Source organism: Ostrea edulis, chromosome 5 (assembly GCF_947568905.1).
Source record: "Ostrea edulis chromosome 5, xbOstEdul1.1, whole genome shotgun sequence".
NCBI lineage: Eukaryota > Metazoa > Mollusca > Bivalvia > Ostreida > Ostreidae > Ostrea > Ostrea edulis.
The window spans coordinates 53,589,884-53,609,345 of NC_079168.1; the positions used below are offsets into that span (position 1 = coordinate 53,589,884).

The 19,462-nt window shown below is 34.6% G+C and overlaps 1 protein-coding gene across 1 annotated transcript; it reads left to right on the forward strand.

Annotated features, from left to right (window-relative positions):
* Nucleotides 1-6,330: 6,330 nt before the first annotated feature.
* On the forward strand, nt 6,331-19,156 carry LOC125651123 (sushi, nidogen and EGF-like domain-containing protein 1; the record flags this gene model as incomplete). The annotated part of the gene is made up of 12 exons (XM_048879713.2): nt 6,331-6,468; nt 8,302-8,592; nt 8,880-8,972; nt 9,063-9,210; nt 9,344-9,457; nt 9,725-9,835; nt 12,087-12,197; nt 12,886-12,996; nt 13,110-13,220; nt 17,781-17,891; nt 18,712-18,802; nt 18,973-19,156. Coding segments are annotated over 12 exons (1,614 nt in total), but the record flags the coding sequence as incomplete, so codon positions are not given.
* Between the last annotated feature and the right edge of the window lie 306 nt (nt 19,157-19,462).

The following is a 19,462-nucleotide window of genomic DNA, read 5'->3' on the forward strand; positions in this document are numbered from 1 at the left end:
TTGACAGACGGGAGTGGCGGACACTACGAAGACCCATGGAAACCTACAGAAGAATGCTATTGACAGACGGGAGTGGCGGACACTACGAAGACCCATGGAAACCTACAGAAGAATGCTATTGACAGACGGGAGTGGCGGACACTACGAAGACCCATGGAAACCTACAGAAGAATGCTATTGACAGACGGGAGTGGCGGACACTACGAAGACCCATGGAAACCTACAGAAGAATGCTATTGACAGACGGGAGTGGCGGACACTACGAAGACCCATGGAAACCTACAGAAGAATGCTATTGACAGACGGGAGTGGCGGACACTACGAAGACCCATGGAAACCTACAGAAGAATGCTATTGACAGACGGGAGTGGCGGACACTACGAAGACCCATGGAAACCTACAGAAGAATGCTATTGACAGACGGGAGTGGCGGACACTGGTCAGGGAATTATGTCCTGCTGCACTAAGAGGATAGTAAGTATTAAAAGTTTTACATACAGGAAATGATAAAAAAAAAAAAAAAAAAACTCACTTAGAGTAACACAACAAAAATACCCTGCATTGCTGATTAAGAAATAATGGTAGTGTGTACATGGATTTTAAACACTAACCTACGTAATATTATCTACGGAGGAATGCTAATTTTGACATGGGTGATCATCATACTGAAATCGTTTTCTTTTTTTTTTTTTTATTGTGTACAGCTTGCAGAAGAAATTATTAGAGTCCATCAATGAAACGCAACTGCAAATCCCTTCGTATATATGTGGATTATGATACTTGTAGAACCCCCCCCCCCCAATATTTACTTAATTTATCCATATAACAAATGTGATGAGTATTTTCGAGCCCCGGCACGTTATAGAACCATAGGCGTAGCTTGGGTTCGAATATTACCGAGACAGGGGGTCTGGGGGGCTGCGCCTCCCAGAAGCTATCGACATTTTAACAACGTAAAAGGTGTTTTTTTTTTTTTTTTACCGAGGCAGCTGCCTCGGTTGCCTCAATGGAAGCTACGCCACTGAGAACCCTCATTGCTATACGGCCCTGATCGCTAAGCATTCATGTAGGTCTAAATGTGGTACTTCAATTACAAATGGTGACGTCTTTTAATATGAGTGAAAATTTCTCGACGGGACGTAAAGCTCTTTTACAGCGCCCGGAGTGAATGAATACTCATTCATGTATATACATATATATTGACCCCAATTCAACTTGGATATACTACAAATGCACCAGTCTTTTATAAGTAGTGGCTTTTTTGGATTCGTGGATTGGGAATGATTTAAAAAAAAATTTGAAGGTCAGATAACAAAGCTACTGCTGTTGGTCTGCGTCCGTTCTCCGTCGTGTGTTAACAATTCAACATTTTTAACTTCTTGATAACTACCATTTTGATTCTCTTTTAAGTTGGAAAGAAGCATTTTTGGGACAAGGGGAAATAAGTGGTCAATTCCAGGACTCCTGCAGTCCCGGTGGAGTTAAGCAAAAACTGCCAGAAATTGACCAATTTCCAAAAACCTTCTTCTCTGTAAAAAAAAAACTGATGGCAAAGTCAGGTAAAGCAGGAGGACTTCTACCAAAATTATAAATCCTGATCCCAGGGTAGAGGTTCTGACTACATGTAATGGCATGAATGCACAAAAATCACTGCTAATAAACATTGCACTGTTGGATTAGTAAACTGTCTGGTAGTGGCTATCTAAATATATGTTTGAAACTGCATTATGATAATCAACACTATAGTTATACCCCCAGCAAACGAAATTTGGGGGTTGGGGGGTTATAGTGGAATCAGCATGTCGTCCGTCCGTCTGTCTGTCTGTAGACATGATTTTGTCCGTGCATGTTCTAAGAAACTTTCTGAAAAATTGTACTCATTACTCACCGTATGGAGATACATGTGCACCTGGTATTTCCACATTGACTGAGCATTTTTTCTACAGGCTTTTGTCTACTTATGGACTTAGTCATTTTTAAACTAAAAAAAATAGTATATCTTCAAAATTCATGAAGAGATTTGAATTAAATGTTGTAAATACATTGTTCTTAGACTGAAGGTATGCAGTCCATATTTTAAATTAGAATATTTAAAGTATTATAAAGTTATACTCATTTCTATTTTGTTTTTTTTAAAAGAAAAGGGGGAATGTCTCTTTGTCTGGACAATATTTAAAAAACAAATTAAAAAGGTTTGAATCATACCTTTTACATACATTCTTATTAAAATAAAACAGAATTTATGTACCTTACATTTTCATTTATAGTGAATGTATGGACATCTCCATTTTCTATATATCCATTTTCTGTTGGCGTGGGTGGGGGTTGGGGGTGTTGTGTTCATACTCTAGCAATTTTAAAACCATGTACCGAATTAAAAGAAATGATAATAAACAATTAAATTCTCTGAAAATCCTATTTATTGGTATAGTGTTTATATTGAGCATCGTCGGAAATATTTTAACATTTGATTGAGTTTTTTAAAGCAACATTTTCCGGGGGGAAAAATACTAAATGACCATTTGAGTAGACAAGTTTTGGTTTGATCTGAGAAAGTCTGTTTTAATACAATCTTAATGTGCTCCGCGGGGGGTATTAGTCCCGATAGGACAGTTCTAGTGGAACCTGTAATTATACTGATTAACCCTGTAATACGTGACTGACAAAAATAGTTCACTTGATTAACGAAAATCACAATTATGTTTCACTTATGTGGTTATAAGATGAAATTAAGTTCACAAATCTCTATGTAGACCAGATGAATTCCTGGGAATTCTAAATATTGAACATTTTAATCAAGATTATTGTCTCCATTTAAGATAAAGGTAACGATTGTCACCAGTACGTGAAGGGATCCGAGGAGGCCGGTCACATTGTGTACATAAAGCATGTCTGTTTTACTGGGACCCAGGGGTTAATGCACCTGACTAAAATACCACATGTACTGTAAAACTGAAAGCTGAAAAACTTATTTGCAATTATGCCTCACGTTTGAAGGACGGTGCATGTATATAACAAAACATATTGACCCTTATATCAATTAAAGATGAAATCGATGAAGTGCTCCCTTTCATTTCATCTAATTAAACATTTCTCGCTATCGTCAACTCCTGTAAATTCCTTTTAATCTTTCGTTTCGTTCAAATGTCGCTGCTGAGTTATAGTCGATAAAGTACTAAATTTGGAGACAATTAGTGATTCTTTTGGTGCCGAGAGTACAGGGCATAAAGCGAAATTTAATTGTTGCCCTACATGTTTGATCATGATCAGGGTATCCAATCCATGCATTCCTTCTTTCGAGGTCTGTTTACACTAAGCATGTCTTAATTACCGGTGTAACTGATTGGAAAACACATGTACATGATTCAGTCTAACAGCAATGAAGCAGGGTTTGACAGTAGTCAAATTCAATATTGTTTTTATTTGAAGGTAAACCCTACTGAATTACATACGAATCTTTGCCTTAAAATAGCTACCTGTATACGTTTTTAAAATGTTTAGATTTTAATCACGGGATCCAAAAAAAAAAAGAAAAAAAAAAAAGTTTTAATCAGGGAATTCAAAGTGCATTTCTTTTGTATAAATATACATGCACTACTATGTAGCAACAAAGCAAAGATGGAATAAGCTTTGTAAAATCATTTATATATATAATTTTTATGTCCTTCAGTTGATATCAACATTTACATGCAATGGACATAAGTGCTTTCCATGATCTGTGGGAATGAATTAAATACAAGGCCGTGTTCTAAAATTGAAAAATTAAAAGCAACCAATCAGAATCGTCCCAGGCGTTTGATAACATGATAGTACCCCACCCCCAAGAACAAAAGCGACAGAGTAATGAAATTTTCTTTCTGTATTCATTGTTCACCACGTATCATGGAGAGAAAAAAAAAAAACATACGAGAGACTTCTAGATTTTGTTTTAATCAAATTTCAAAATAGTTATAAACAAAAAAGTTGTCTGTAATCAAATTGAGGTGTGGTATCAAACTACAGCTGTAATGGTAGCCCGCACCTATGGAGCGCCAAATTAACATAAACTTAAATAATTGAAGATATCTTCAATTATTTGAAGATATCATCAATTCAATTATTGCTTTCTCTAATTGAATTAATGCGTGCATTAAATCAATTATTGCTCTCATCAAATGAATTGATGCGCGCTTCAATTTAATTATTGCTCTCATCAATTGATTTAATGCGCGCATCAAATGAATTGATGCGCGCTTCAATTTAATTATTACTCTCATCAATTGATTTAATGCGCGCATTATATCAATTATTGCTCTCTTCAATTGAATTGAAGCGCGCATCAATTCAATAGTTGATATCATTAATTCATTTGAAGATATCATTAATTCAATTAAGGTGGGTCCTTAGTCCTGGATTTTTTGGGGTTTAGGTAGCATTTTTTTTGTTTGGAATCAATAGATTAACATTCAGAGTAATGAGAAAAGGCAAATTAGTTAAGGATTTCCAGATTTATTTTCATTACAGACACTACTGAAGTAATGTACCCCTATGTAGATTTTTATGAAATTCATTGGAAACAGTTATCTGTTGTTATTTTAAAATAAAAACAACAACAAAAATTTTAAACTGCATTTATTTATCAGGAGACATGTCAATAACTAAAACACATGTCATTTTCAATATGTTCATCAAGTTTTAGTATAATAAGTGCAAAATTATTGAATTAGCCTTATTCTCCAAAATGTTAAAAAACAAACAAATATGGATACAATTTCCTTATAGCATGGTTTACATATCATTTTTTTTCTGTTTATATTAGTAGATGTACATCTGTTATAGTTATTTATGAAAAAAAATCCATACCTTTCCTTAATAATTTAAAATCTATAGCTTCCAGAGTATGTATACCCCCATAAAAACCCTAAGTCTGGCACCATACAACTGAGCTATTCAAAACCACTAATGGATTAAAATTTTATGTAATTTCATGAAAAGACACAGATAATAATTCCTTATCACCTTGGTAAAATGTTTGTGAAAAATATAGGAAATCTATTGCATAATGGACTTGATAAATAATTTAATGAAAACAGAGTTATTGTCCTTGGATTCAATATTTTGAAACGCATCATTGACTATTCAAATATAACTAAGACTTTTGAAATATTTTATGGCTAACAAGATTTTTTACAATAACTATTGAAAAAAACTCCAACAAAATTTATGTTCCAGTCATTTAAAACTTATTGACTTTGCACAATCTTATGACATCACAGGAGTGTGGAACTACGTTAATGTCCGCAATAATTCAGAATTGAAGATATTAATTATTTGAAGAGATCTTTAATTGAATTGTTGCGCGCATCAAATGAATTGATGATATCTATCTTCAATTATTTGAGTTTATGTTAATTTGGTGCTCCATTCACACCGGAAGCTTTTTAAGTCTTAAAGGGGCATTGACACGATTTTGGTACAAAAATATTTGGATATTTAAATAATAATATGATAGTATCTGATTCGTGTAAAACATAGCATAAAACATAACATAAAAAAAACTGACTCAAAGATGTATTTGAGGCGTCTAAACTTTAATTTTCAAAACGAGACATGAACCCCTGTTTATGTTAACATATCACGTGACTCAACCATCAGTTAATGGCTTTGGTGAGGAAAGAAACTTTCACAATGAAAATTGTCTTTTCTTTCTTATACTTGTGCTTGCTCCCTTGATTTAGTAGAATATATTTCTCAACATGAATTTTAGAAGGAACAAAAACCCCAACTCCAATTCATCAATTATATCACTTTGTCTAGAGAAATAATACTGATGAATTTGTCATGGAATGGAAGAAAATATCATTGCAGTGTCATATCTCACCTTTTTCACAACTAAAAGTTTCTCTAGGGTAAACAGGTGTATGGCCTTCGCTACATATACATGTATATAAACCAAGTACTTTGCACTTAGCATGACAATCTTAAAATTCTTCTGGCAAAGTTTTTGAGGTTTGCTTCCCGTTTACTCTTCAACTCTCTTGACAAGATTAAATGTGTATACAACTTTGTGATGGGTGACTTCAAAGCTTGGGGAGATATTTATATCGATATTCCACATGGGGAAATTGTAGAAAATCATGATTAAGCCCATGGATTTAACATAAATTTTAACAATTCTTACATTAAATAGCTATTAAGTTCCCCCCTTTTTGGAACGCTTTCTTCGTACACTGAATAAAAGCAAAAACTTAAGATCATACCATCATTGCTGCAGATTGAACATCTAAGAATGGTCTCCGAAATTGTGATTTTATCATTCGTTTTGTCGACACTTGCTAATTTAACTATCGTTATCCGCTCAGTTTATTTTATCCTTTCGGTTCAGCTGCGGGTGACAACCAATTATCAGCAGTGGATGATGGCTCCACATCGAAAATCCCCATATCTGTACCTTTTCCTTTCTTTGGATCACTCTACAATTCTACATATGTAAGTAGGTGATTAAGACTTAATTTTCATATAATTTCCAAAATATGATTTTCGTGTGTGGTTAAAACATTTTCTTTGATTATGCTCTTCTTTCTTAGTCCCCTACCGACGAGGTCGAAGGGAACTTTAGGTCTGTCTGTCCGTCCGTCAGGCCGGTAAATCAGTTTTCTGCACTTTTTTCTCTGTTCTTGCAGATATTTATTTCATATTTGGTACATTGTTTTGCCGTAACAAGTTACAGATCAAGTTCGAATTTCGTCTCGGTCCGTTGATTTTTCGCTAGGTTATGGCCTTTGGACTTAGAAAAATTGCATGAATTGTCAGTTTTCCAGACTTTTTTTTGTTGTGCTTGCAGATATTCATTTGATAATTGGTACATTTTTAATTTGCCTCTACACAGTGGATAAGAACTAGTGGACATTTCTGCAGATAAAAGTACTTCACTCATTAAAACTTCTAGCATAGTAATGCAACAATGCAGCTAAATTATTCATTATCACCTACATTTCACGGTTCATTGACTTGGTTAAAGACCTAAACCTAATTAAAAATTTGTCTTTTTTCCTAATCTAGCCTTTTTACCTGAATAGTAGTTGATTTCTAATCATTCCTATCCTTTTGTACCAGAATTGTAATTGATTTCCAACCACTCCTATCCTGGTTCCCCAACTTTCCCCTTACCGTACATAGTGAAGTTCGAATATTGTTGTGGTCCAATAATTTTTGCAACCAGCAGGGGACTATGTATTGCTATGCGATAATCTCAGAATGCTTGGTTTTATTATGTGTACTTTTAAAATAACTTTTTAGTAAGACGTGGTATATTTAGGTCACCTGAGTTACCTGAGTTTACTTAGGTGACCAATTGCAATTGGTTGTCGTGCGTTAACAATTGATCATTTTAAACGCCTTCTTCATAACTACTATTCCAATTCTTTTCAAATTTGGTATGAAGCATCTTTGGAACAAGGGGGCATAAATTGTACATTTCAGGACTCCTGCACCCCTGGGAACTTAGTAACAGGGAAAAAGCTGCCAAACATTGATCAATTTTAAAAAATCTTCTTCTCTAAAACTGCACATGTGTAACAAAAACTGAATGCATAGTGATGTAGAGCAGGAAGATCTCTACCAAAATTGTAAAGTTCATGATCCCCGGGGTAGGGGTTCTGACCCTAGGGTGGGGCCAAACTTAGTATATGGTGTTTATGTGTAAGATATTTAAATGACATCTTCTTTCGTGCTATTGATACTAAATTGAATCTAAATGGATATTTAGAAGAAGTTGGTAGACAGTCCTTTACCAAAATTGTAAATTCCATGATCCTAGGGGTAAGGGGTTGGTTTCAGGGTGGTGTCAAAATTATAATAACGATTTGAAGGACTTATTTAAGTTTACCGATACTGTGTAAAATCTAAATGCATACTTAGGAATAGCGGAAAAGGATGTACAAAAAAATGGTGAATTTCACAACCCAGGGTTTTGACTCTAGGATGGGTCCAAATTAGCCATATAATATCTTTTAATGTTAATGCACATATTATATTATGTAAAGTCTTTCATCAGTGTATGCACTTTTGGGGGTATTGAAGTTTTAAGAATACGTCTTGTTTTATACTGTTGCTGAACATTAGAATTTAGCTTAGATATTCAGAACACTCGTACTCAGGTGACCGATAAGGCCCGTGGGCCTCTTGTTTAAAATATTTTTCTTACCAAGTTATGTTATTATTATTAGGAATATTAACAAAAACTCTGTTTGGAATTTTTTTTAAAAATATGATGAAAGTGCTTTAGTAGACACAGTGATTGTGTTTATGAAGTTTTCATAGGTTAACAACAATGGTGATATTACCTTTGAAACTCCGCTGACGCAATATACATCAGAACCTTTTCCAATAAATGGAACTCACAGAATTATAGCACCCTTCTGGACAGATATTGATACCACTGAGGGAGGGTCGTTATGGTACCGCACGACTAACGATGTAACTACCCTACAAAGAGGAGCGAGTACTGTCCACTCGCTCTTCCCAGACATCACACAGTTCACCCCCACCTGGATGATGGTTGTCACTTGGGATGACGTGGCGGCTTACAGTTGTTCTACTACCTGTAATCAGGTAAGGTGACATAGTATATTTCTAGAACGAGTTCCAAACTCCAAACTACACACACACACACACACACACACACACACACACACACACACACACACACACACACACACACACACACACACATATATATATATATATATATATATCTGTGTGTGTGTGTGTGACGTCTCCACATGAGTGAAAGATTCTCAAGAGGGACGTTAAACAATATATAACCAATAAATCAATATATATCCAAGTTAATGATTTAAAAATAAAGTCTATTAACTTGTTGATCCTTTTCTACACAGAGAAACACGTTTCAACTGATTCTCATTACCAATGGAATTCATTCATTTGCTGTTTTCAATTACAACAAAATAATATGGACTAAATCAACACAGGTAAATCTTATTCATTTTTCGAGTACTTTTTATTTTTCCATTGATTAGAATGAATATTTTAAAATGTTTGTGTAATTACGGTGACTCTAGGTTGGCTTCAATGCTGGTGACGGTGAACACTATTTCTCGGTTCCTGGTTCTATGACAGACGCTGTATTAAATCTCACTCAGATGTCCAACATTGGAGTTCCGGGACAATTTGTGTTCCGAGTTGACGAAGCAAAAATTTCTAATGCAGGTAGGTTTGATGAATCTTGTATTTTGTAATGATCTTTTCTATATTTATCTAGATGTCTTTCAATGATTTGAAATCCTTATCACACGTGCTGAATACAAAATAATCATTGAACCTTTATCTTAAATTTACACAGATACTGTTGATGAATGTGCCAGCTCTCCCTGTCGTCACGGGAATTGCTCAAACGAATACCTCTATTATGAGTGTATCTGCGATCCGGGTTACTCGGGGGTTAATTGTGAAAATGGTGAGGTTTATCACTACAACGTTTAAGAATAATACGAAATTCGGTTACATGTATATTACGTAAATATATTAATTACTATTTACACAATACATGAAATACTTCTATCTATATTTTACATGATAAAAAATATTTCACTGTGCAAATATATATATTCAAAAACATCGACAAGTTGCCATTACTATGCTTTTTTAACTGTATCTGCGCAGATCTGTAGAACTCGGTTAGTGACTCCTTACAAAACAAAAATGAAAAATGTTGTCTTCTCAGAAATTGATGAATGTCAGAGTTCCCCGTGTCTGCATGGAAACTGCTCTGACGGCTTCAATCATTACACGTGTCATTGTCAAGCGGGATACAGCGGCAACAACTGTGAAACAGGTACGTGTAGTGGAGGAGGGTCAAGGTCATTTACACGGTAAAGTCATTTTAGTCTGCATTGTTATTACATGTACCATTTCTCCGATTTCAGAGTGATTATTTACCATTACATTTAAAAGTAAGTGAAAGCACCATTACAATTACATTTTAAAAGTAATTATTATGAAATCCATTATGTTTTAAAAGTAAGTCATGACCTTTAAATCCAAAAGTAATGAATTAACATTGCAATTATATTCAAAAGTAGTTTGTTACATTTGCCCTTAAATTGTTTGGCCGTTCCTTACATACTGATTTTGACTACAGATTACTCCGTTCACTTGATCAAGATACAGGGCTCACGGCGGGTTTAACCGGTCAACTGGGAATGCTTACTTCTGCTAGGCACCTGGCCTGGAGGTTATAAAACTTTTTCCGTACTCATACTCAAACTCAGCTATGTTTGTTTTGAGTACAACTCTGATCAAGTTTCGAGACATGCTCGAAAAATCTTGAGCATGTACTCCATTTGAGTGTGAGAATTATAACCTTTACTTTTGAGTATGAGTATGATTTGGATCACAGAGTTTGAGTATGACTGCGTGCTCAAAACAGTTTTATAACCTCTAGGCCTGATCTCACCTCTGGTATGTCCAGGGGTCCATATTTGCCCTTCTTTTACTTTTGTATTCTTTATATGGGATTTATAAGATTGATCACTGTTTGATTACATAGGTAATCGAATTAATCAATTTTTGTTCGTATTAATTACCATTAGCATTAGATCCAAAAGTAATTGATAACCATAGCCAATAGATTTAAAAGTTATTAATTTCATTACAATCAAAAGCAATTCTTAATTATAGCCATTCGATTCAAAAGTAATTGATTACCGCTGGTATTACCTTCAAAAGTAATTCTCTACAACGCTAATATTTGACATTTAATCAAATAAAAGATCATCGTCATTTGATTGAAAAGTAATTAAGTATTGTTGCCATTACATTCAAAAGTAATAAACCCTCAATGCAATTACGTATAAAATTCATGTTACTTTTCAATAATACATCATGCGTGAAATATGAGATATCACAGACACACTCAAATTCAATTATATATTAAGACAACTCCCTGGACCTGAAATTAAGATTTTATTCAAATAATTGCACATGCAACTGTCTACAGAACAAGTCAGAAACTCATGGCTTGTATGCATTCAAAATATCTATATTTTCCAAAGGTGAATTATATAGGATTTTCACAAGCAATGTTGGATATGAAAAATACTTAAATATGCTTCTGAAATTCTGGGAATTCTTTAAAACATTCTTATAATAAACCATCACCTACCCGTTCAAACTGGTAGATGACCAGGTCTTCCTCATAGTGAAAGATTGTAGATGTTATGAAATCGAGACAATCCACTGCATGACAAATAAGTTGATGTTACAGAGGTTTCAATTTTCAATAGTCTCCTTTAAAGTTTACATTTCGCTAAATTTTCAATACAACCTGTCATTGGGTAAAATGCTGTCTGACATGTTAGCCATTCTTTGCATACTGATTTTGACTATGGATTACTCCGTTTACCCGATCGAGATGTAGGGCTTACGACAGGTGTAAACGGTCGACAGGGGATGCTTACTCCTAAGCACTTGATCCCACCTCTTGTATATCCAGGGGGTCGTGTTTTCCGTACTCTAAATTTTGTATTCTTTATAGGAGTTATGAGATTGATTCCTATTGGTAATCTTCACCTTTTCATATAATGTGACATATTTCAAATAGCAGATGGATTTCAATACATCTTAAAATCTAAAGCATTGCCAATTTGTATGGGAATGTTATGGGATAGTAGATATTGTGAAAGACAAAATGTATACAAATTCTGTGAAATTATGACAACTTCAAAAGTTAAAGCACTGGGAAATTCACGATTGTTTCGAAATTAACTTGGAACTTGTAATTTACGGGTAAAATTGGAGTTTAAAAAACGCTGTTTTTTTATATCGACCATTGTTAAATTCCTGAAACTTTTTAAAACACAAAGAGATGTTAATCTTTGCATATGAAAATCATTCATTGGTAATCGACTAAGCATCGTTTTAAACAAAACATCAGTCACACTACAGTCAGTGAAAAGCAACTGGCAGGTTGACATTACAGGCTGATTCTAAAGTATTTGATTGCCACTGACATATGGCCAGTAAATAATTTCATAGTTGGATGACTATCTAATGTTCAAATGTACATAGCTCTTTTTTCTGTACAGAAATTGACGAATGTGCAAGTTCTCCGTGTGTGTATGGCACGTGTACAGACTTTGTCAGTGGTTATGCATGTAACTGTATGACGGGCTATATGGGAATGTACTGCGAAACGGGTAAATATATATATATCTTTACTTATTTAAGGTAAATATATTTAGAATTCTGATTTTGTAAACTCTCAGTATTTATAATGTTTATATGTGTTAATCATACTTATCTTATTCATTTTTTTTTTTTTTAAAAATTCCGATTCCTAAAACGCTCGTTACCCTACAAGCATTTGTTTAAACTTAATAAGTTATTTACATGCAAGTCTTACAAGACTTTACAGCTACGTTTTATTCATTAATCCTTATCGACATTATTTTAATGGTATCAGACCCGATATACCAGATGACGCCATATTGTAAAAAAAAATTCTTTCATGGGTCGTGATATCAGCAGTTTGATCTATAGATACTCATTCTTGTTAATTGACTTTCATGGACATTTTGTAAAACAAATTTGCGACAATGCTCATGTGTAAAATACAGTGTTTTAACAAATTTCATAGTAAGAGATAAAGAATTCACGAAAAATAAGTGACCATATTTTCAGTGTATTGTTAACTAAAATTTGGCATATGACGTAATAGAGAATGGTAAAATTGTTCCGACAGAGAGCGCAAAGCGTGTGCAATGATGGTGAAAAATGAGAGGAAAACAAAAGCGACACGACCACAGATCTGTAACGGTCGAATATAGGACCCCCACAATAAGCCTAAATAATTCTATTCAACTACATTTATGTATTTTTTGACAGATATTAATGAATGTCAAAGTTCTCCATGCATCCATGGAAACTGTTCAGACCATGTTAATCGTTACACGTGTCAATGCTATCCGGGATATGCTGGAACAAATTGCCAGATAAGTTAGTATATATCTACTCATGTATCCCAGATTCTTCCATATTTATTTCATGTAGTTAGTATTATCATGTAATCTTTATATTTCTTCTACTAACAAACTTTATTCTCCATACAGATATTGACGATTGTGTTGACTCTCCTTGCTTTCACGGAAACTGCACCGACCAAGTCAACGGATACATTTGTGAATGTGAAGCTAGGTACAGCGGAGTCGTTTGTGAAACCGGTTTGTTCTACCAATCAAATAACCTATCAACACCCCTCTTCGTATCCTACTAATGTTTTGTTGTTTTTAAAAATCTAACCGTGTCTCCACCTTCTGATATTCAAAACGATGGTTGAAAAAGGAGCAGACGTACATGGCTATCTATTTCGTTATTCAGTCAACTGAGTCAAAGACTTATTGTTTCTTTTTATATTGTTTCTTTTTATGCCCACGTGCAATACACAAGTTTCGAGATATCAGCTCTTCTGTGATGGAGGTACATTTAGTGTTTTGTTGAACGCTTGGGTGGGTACAAGATCTATACATATATTATAGACTGGCTATGCAAATAAGGATACAAGTTATGAAAGCGTAAATTTTGTTTATACCAGCCGTTGGTATACATTAAAATGACCATATCAAGAACAATATTTGTTTGAATTAGGCCATTATATTAAATATGAAATCTATTTTTTATTTCCTCATCTGCACGAGTGATGCTTTAATCAAAGAAAGATGGTGATTATCGATTTTTGCTAGAGCTATTTCATTAACTTACTAAAGTTGTGTGTCCCAGCAGCTTGGGTGGTTGCATGAGATGTCTGGTAATCATTCTTTCAGCAATATATGAAGACAACGATAAACATTTGTACCCACCGCGTGTGCACAAAAATACATTTTGCGTCTCACTGTGCGCAAAAGTTCAACAAAGGGAAAGAACTATTGGGCAACTCGGAAATTGCGTATTTAGTTGTTGCTTGTACAAAATTCATTATCAAAATAAAAATTACCTTTTTGTAATATATACTTCGCTGTCACGAGTCACGGATTCATTTGGAACTATGTCCCAGGTAATATACATGTACTACTTATGGGTCTAGTGTACACATTCTCAAAGATGGATTAATTTCCTAGAATAAAATGCACGACGAACCCCCTAAATTTTCTCAGAAAAAAAAACATGCCCTATGTTTATCTCTGGTAAAAATATAATGAAATGAAGTAGAAATTCATAAACACAAATAATAAATTAAAATGAATTCCTGTCTTATACTGTATGTTGACATGTAATATATAATAATAACACCTTCTTTATTTAGACAGGAGAGCACAATTAGTACAAATGACTAGTTTACATTGTGGTCCTGTATAAAACATATTCACAGACAGATAAATGAGAGAATAGTAAAATAGATAACATAATATAAAATATATACATAAAATATACACACGATATCACTGGGAAAAATAAACATATACATATCTATATATCACTTATTTGAGTAATAATGCTGCAAATATGCTGATTTAAAAGATGTAATAGAACCACAGCTTCTGACAGACTCGGGCAAATGATTCCATAAAATTGTGGAGGAGACCGTTTATAATATTCAGTTCGAACTTTTGGTAAATATAAAATGCCACTATCGTTACTTCTTGTTGTTCTGGAACTAACTTGGCTGACAAAACTAAAAACGTTGATATATACTGGTGTCATGTTATTAATAACCTTAAAAGCAAGCACTAGTTTTCTATATACAAAATAATCATGAACAGGCATCCATTTCAGAACACTAAAAATATCAGCTGTAGAAGTCTGAGGTACTCTCACCTTCAATATAATTCTGGCTGCCCTTTTCTGTAGTTTAAAAAGTCTGTCAATAAAAACCTTGTTTTTGGCCGAGCACCAAACTGTGCAACAATAATTGAAATGAGGAAATATAACAGTGTTATAAATTTTCAATAATGCTGCATGTCGACATAAAGATCTGAAAAGTCAACATAATCATCTGACAAGTGGACATCACTTTCCACCAAGTCGTAATAATTATCTGACAAATCGACATAATCATCTGTCAAGTCAACATGTTGACTTGTCAGAAAATTATGTCAACTTGTCAGATAATTATGTTGACTTGTCAGAAAATATGTCGACTTGTCAGCTATTATGATGACAAGTAAATTACAGTAATTGGCATTACAACGCTTTAATAACAAGACACAGAGTACCTAGTCATGGTGATTATTTTCTGACAAGTCGACATAAATATCTGACAAGTCGACATAAATATCTGAAAAGTCGACATAAAGATCTGACATGTGGACATGATCAGCTGACAAGTGGTGACAGAAATATGTCACCATACATTGGCAATCAAATATAAAGTATGTCAATACCCTTGATAAGGAACAGATAGCCTTAAGTAATTTTGTTGTACAAGTACCTTTCAACAATGCTTAAATCATCCTCACAAGTCAAAGGTTTTTGATACGCACCGCTACTCTATCTATTCCGGTCAACAATGATTGGGAAGCTCAGTTTGTGATGGACCAATGAGATCATTTTACAGCGTAGTTAGCCATGTTCTTTAACTGTTGAACCTACCTATGTCTAAATGCTATTTTTCTATTGGCTACAGATGTATTAATTCTTTTCCTGGTTTTATATTTATATGATGCTTACTCCTCCTAGGCACCTGATTCCACCTCTGGTATATCCAGGGGTCCGTGTTTGCCCAATTCTCTATTTTGTTTTGCTTATAGGAATTATGAGATTGATCACTGTTCGTTATCTTCGCCTTTCATTAGTACAAATTCTGACATCAAGTATAACCGACATTTTTCAATGCATAAATGCCTAGGATATTCTGAGTAGCGATGCGGGTCAAAAACCCTTGACTGGCGAAGATATGCTTAAACTGAAGGTTAACCATTTTTTATTTACATGTACTATAAAACCACAGATCACATTAATTGCTGTTTATTGTGCTTCTTCAGACTCCAAGAGTACACACCCCTATCATCAACTTTTCAGCTGTACAGAGAACCTATGAACATACATATGTCGCAATGAACATTTGCGTTGCAATATGCTTAGCGCTTTTCAGTACAGTACTTTGATTTAGATAGATTGTTATATGAACAAAACGATTTAAGTATTAACTATACTACATTTTAACACCAAAAACATAACACTAACATACATACATTGCCTGACAGCCAGCCGTGATTGCTGGACGCCCGTAATTTATTGTATTCTAAATACACAATTCGCAGAAAAGCAAGTCGTTTTCCCATATACGAAAATTAAGATAACCTTCCAACTCCATATACAGAATATGAGCAATACAAAAATAACAATACTTTTAAATATACCTCAAATCCCCTCTATATAGCATCAGGGCCGGCCAGGAAAAAACTAGAAATAAAACGATGAAAATCGCAAAAATCTCTAGAAAACCTGTATCCGTTGCCAAGTGCCGCTGGATGCAGGGGTTTGTGAACGGACCTCACAACTTATTTGTAAATGTTTTAACCTTTGCATGGCATGGATGAAAACATAAGATTTAATTATCTTTTAAGTTTCGTCTATCTCGTGACGAGCGGCGGCTAGAAGTGAATACCTGAATTGCAGCTCGAAAACCTCTTTTTCTAACTCACATTTTATTGGCTAACAATGGATCATTCCATTCTACCTGTACAATATACTGTACCGTCAATACAACATTCTCCCGCTAAATAACGAAACGCGGGAAAATATAAAAGTTGTCACCCCTGAGATGGCATGGCATGGGTTAGGATAAATGAGTGGAGAAAATCAACATTTTAGAAAGGTAGTCGTGTGATATAATATTAGAAAAATCTTGGGAAGTATAGTTAAAAAATGGTCACTCAATGGGTGGGGAATATTGATTGATTGTATCTTGTTTACAGGGCCGTAAATTACATGGAGGCGGAGGAGGCAGCTGCCTCCTCCAACTTTTGAGCCAAAAAAAATTAAAATTTAAAGTTCATTAGAATTTATGTTGTTTCCAATAACTAAGAACATGATACCTTCCTTAAAAAGCATTCCAAATCTTTCTTTTAGAATGAGTTAGTCAAGTAACATCTTAGAAGGCCCTAGAATCAAGGATTTTGCACGAAACGTGTTCAGTGTGCACAAAATGTGCTCAGCGTCTGGGGGCCTGGGCGGCCCCCAGACCCCCGCCTAATTTCCTGCCTCCTCCAAATTGAAGGTTAATTTACGGCCCTGGTTTAACGTCCCTCTCGAGAATTTTTCACTCATTTATAGACGTCACCAATACCGGTGTAGTGCTTCAAATTTAGGCCTATGCTCGGCTCTTACGACGATTGAGCAGTGAGGGTTCTTTAGTGTGCCACACCTACTGTGACAGGAGACATCCGTTTTAAGGTGATCTCCTAGGACCCGTGACATTCATACCTGACAGTTTGGCGATGGAACTGTCACTACATATTTTAACGACTTAGGTCTGTCGCAGCCGGGATTCGAACCCGACCTTCCGCATGCGGGGCGAACGCTCTACCTCTAGACCACCGCGGAGATCGGGTAGGGATAGGAATGGATGGTGTCATCCTGGGTTACTGAGTGAAAATTTTGAATTGGGTAACAAAATCTGATATCTGACCATTTGATAAATAATCATACATGTAGTTCTGAAAGGAAAGTCCTAATTGCTACATCTGCAACAACATAAATGAAAAGTTTCTTGTTTTAGGGTACTCGGGTGACATTTAAGACCCATTGACCTATTTTTGAAAGCTGCTTTTTTGTATTTTTAGAAATTGACCGATGTACAAGTTCTCCTTGTGTACATGGCTCGTGTATTGACAAAATTGATGACTACTTTTGTGTCTGTGATACGGGATACCACGGAAGAAAGTGCTCTGTTTGTAAGTATCGAAGTTGAAATACCCAGTTTGAAACATCAATTGCATGGACATAGATTATTTTTTACAAAATGATATGGGGGATTGTTATACTATTGATCCATGAACCGAATTCGATTTTTTTTTTTTTAGCTCTATGCAGAAACCTGTGGTTGTCTTTATGAAATTGATTTTTATTTATTTTTTACATAGCGAATTTTTATTATCACATAAATACAGTAAAACACACTTAAAACGAACACTATAAAAAGAATTAATGCTTATTGCGAAGTGTTGTTTATTCTTCCATGAGAGAAAAATTGTGAAAATTTTATTGAATACATGTATAACGAATTTTGGTTATAACCAACCGTTTTTCGCTGGCCCTAAAGGTTTGCTATAACCATGTTTTACTGTGCGATGTATACACATTTCATATTATATAATCTTCTTGTAACTGAGATGAGGAAGGACAGAGAAACATGTTCGTTTTATCACATGTTCCTTGGTTCACAATTCCGTGCAAAATGTAAACCACATATATCGGTAATTTTCATGTGCTTTACAGGAATTATACTTTATGTGAAGAATTTGGGTCGTTTTGCTTTTCAAGACAACAGATGAAAGGTCGAGGTCACTGAAAGGGAAATCTGTAAAATACCAAACCAAAAAATTAAAACCACCAAAACATTTTATCCATCCCACCCCGACATATAGGTATGGTATAAAATTACTTGTACATATGTACATAAATCTTTTGGTTTCAGTTACAGGTGATAGGTCACAATATTTGAATGGAAATACTCTGATGTATTTGATAATTTTAGATGTTTACGGTTTTCAGTTGAGTTCTCCTATTTGACACCGTTATGGGTGGGATTACTGGTTTTGCTTTTCACAATTATTCCATTGATTTTGTGGAAAAAATCCAAAAGGTATGCAATTTCAGTGTTTGTAGCGGTAATTGGTGATTTTTTAAAATCTAGCTTTATCATGTCAAACATAATTTTATGGAATACGGAGTACCGATGTCTTTCGAACATGAAGTGACAAACTCGTTGAAATCCCTTATAATATTATGTACATGTACTTTTGTGAAATGTAGTCAGGAGAGCGAGAGGAGGACAGCACTGGGAATCATTCATTTTGATGACGTAACTCTGGGCGCCAGTAAGAAATCTTATCGTAATCAAGAACCAGTTGTATCCAACTTTCTGACGATTCGCGGCTTCATATCCTTGATATGGCATAAAGACAAGTCATCTTGGAATCTGTGTGGTGGCCCGTAATGGGGTATTTTTAAAATCTTTATGTACACATGTGTTATTACATGTTCATTTTTCACACTATTCTGTTATAGTTTTCTTTCAATGTTACCATCTCTGGAACATTTGTAGGCTTAATTTTGTTCTATTTTTTTTCAAGGTATAATTACTTTCAAATCAAACGTTTTGTCTAATTGATGCCTGCTCTTATAGTGAAATGTGAATATTGATCTTAAAGTGATATGTGAATATTGATCTTAAAGTGAAATGTGAATATTGAACTTAAAGTGAAATGTGAATATTGATCTTAAAGTGGAATATAAATATTGA